The sequence below is a fragment of the Diutina rugosa genome (assembly GCF_008704595.1).
Source record: "Diutina rugosa strain CBS 613 chromosome Unknown scaffold82_size33690, whole genome shotgun sequence".
NCBI classification, from domain to species: Eukaryota; Fungi; Ascomycota; class Pichiomycetes; order Serinales; family Debaryomycetaceae; genus Diutina; species Diutina rugosa.
Genome location: NW_022995207.1, coordinates 16,744 through 18,831, shown reverse-complemented (window position 1 = coordinate 18,831; position 2,088 = coordinate 16,744). Strand labels below are relative to the sequence as shown.

General features: G+C 60.5%; 1 protein-coding gene across 1 annotated transcript; it reads right to left on the bottom strand. All coding sequences in view use genetic code 12, as the record gives it.

Annotated features, from left to right (window-relative positions):
* Positions 1-355: 355 nt before the first annotated feature.
* On the bottom strand, positions 356-1,843 carry DIURU_005227 (uncharacterized protein; the record flags this gene model as incomplete). Its single annotated transcript, XM_034158186.1, has 1 exon — positions 356-1,843. The coding sequence occupies one exon, from the start codon at positions 1,841-1,843 to the stop codon at positions 356-358; it is 1,488 nt and encodes a 495-aa protein (XP_034009985.1).
* Positions 1,844-2,088: the final 245 nt, after the last annotated feature.

Below are 2,088 nucleotides of genomic sequence, written 5' to 3'. Positions count from 1 at the left end.
ACCGATCTTCGCTGGGCCAGTCACGCACGTGGGAGTGAGACATGACCCGCCCCCACCCAACCCCAACATAAGCACGACCCTAATATGCGGCTTGCGGTGTAAGGTCGGCAATTCCAGTAGGAGGTGCGCCTTCGTCTAAACCATTAGGAGCCAGAGCCCTCCGGGCGTTCCGTAAGCGGTGAGTGAACAGCGGGAACAAGGGTGACATTTTCACACCCACACACACGGCTCTCCGTTTCAGGGCAAGCGTCCACAAAGGAGGGTCATTCGTCGCTACGACAAGACTAGATCGGGGTAATATGTTGGTGATAATTCTATGAAACGGGGGGGTGTAAAAATAGGGGTAGATGGTGGCCTACCACCCTTTCAGATGGTAGTCGTCGATGTCGTCAAAGTCGCCCGCCGGGACCACGCTGGTGGTGATCACCCGCCGCGGCCGGGGCACTTTACCCAAATGGTAGTCGATTTTGATCAGCTCCTTCAACAGCTCGGAGAGCTCAGTAGAAAGCATCACTTTACGGGTGGTTTCGGGCAGCATCGGCATCAGGAACATCGCTGGCGTCGCCGACACGAGGAGCAGCGGCGGCGCTTCAGGCACCACCACCAGCGGCGCCGGCACCGCCAGGATCGCGCTCAGACAAGAGTGCGGCAGCACAAGCTTCGGCAGCACCATCAGTGCTGCTGCCGGAGGTGGCACCGCCATCATCGGCAGCGTCCCGGCGAGCTCGGTCGTCAGCGCCAGCGGCGCCGGCGCTTCGTCCAGGCGGATCAGCGAGTCCAGCTTGTGAAACTTGGCCCGAGACGACTTGTAGATTTTTGTCAAGTTGATTGACAGCTTGGAAATTAAGTTTTTGAACAGCAGGTTCAGCATCAGCACCAGCGAGTACTTGGTGAGACTCAGCAGCAAGTTGCACAGCGCCGCCGTGTCAAAGTGGATCTCGCAGTCGCCGCAGCCCAGCGTCAGTGGCAGCCGCGTCAGTGCCGACACCAGGTGGTTCTTCACGGTGACGTTAAAGTCGCTGATGCCAACAATCAGCCGTTGCTTGCCCAAAGGCGGTCCCGGCTCGTTACTGGTGAACTCCGTCAGCGGCGCCGACATCTCGTCGACGAGATCCGTGTACGAGCTTGGCTTGTGGGCGAAGATGATCAGCAGCCGGGTGGTGGCGCGGTCCCGGCACCGCTCGATGGTGATAATGCCAGTGGTCAGCGACCGCTTGAGGATGGGCTTAGGGCCAGCGCCAGAGTCAATTGCACAGCGGTCGCCGCGGTTTTCGTTATTAAAAAGCCCGGAGAGAAGCAGGCGGGGCGCCTGCGGCGCCTGAGGCGCCGCCGGAGGGCGGCACCGTCCGCCTAGCTGAAGACAGCCCGGTTCGACGCCGGTGTCTTGCAGAGATATCAGCACCCACTCGTCGTCGGTGTGGGCGTCGGTGCCCGGGGCGCGAGGGTCGTCTTCGTCGAGTTCGTCGTCGTCATCCTCCAGGATGTCCGTCGACGTATAACCCTCGTCGTCATTGGCGGCGAGCGCCTCGGCCGAGCGCTCGGTGCCCAGAAAGAGCGAATCGTGGCGATTGGTCTGGGTAGCTTCCAGCGACAGCGACCCCAGGCGGGAGTCATTGTCGACCAGTTGATCCGCCGGTTTTGGTGGCAGTGGCAGGTTAGCAAAAAAGAACTTCGACGGGCCGTGGTTGGCGCCAGCGCCAAATAGCGAGTCAGTTGGTTTCCGCGAGCTTCGCTGGGCGGAGGCGGTGGTGGTGGGGGGCGGGTTGGTCGTCGTGGGATTACCCCAGCGCTGGTGGGGCGCCGGTAGCGACGGCTGGTGTGATTCGAGTCGGACCGGTTCCATGGTAGCCTCAGGTCCTTTCCTTCCTCGACTGGGGGTGTGTTATTAGGGATTGCCTGGCACCAAAGGCTTGTGGTTATTGGTGACGATCCCGCTGGGTATATGGGGTGAAAAATGAGTGACGATGTCGTCGCCCCGTCTATATGAAGGACCCTGCGCTGCTGCGTGCGTGTGAGGGCGCTACACGATGCCTGGCATAATCTCCTCATTCCACAAATTCTCGCACGCCAATCTAGCACGGGTTAATG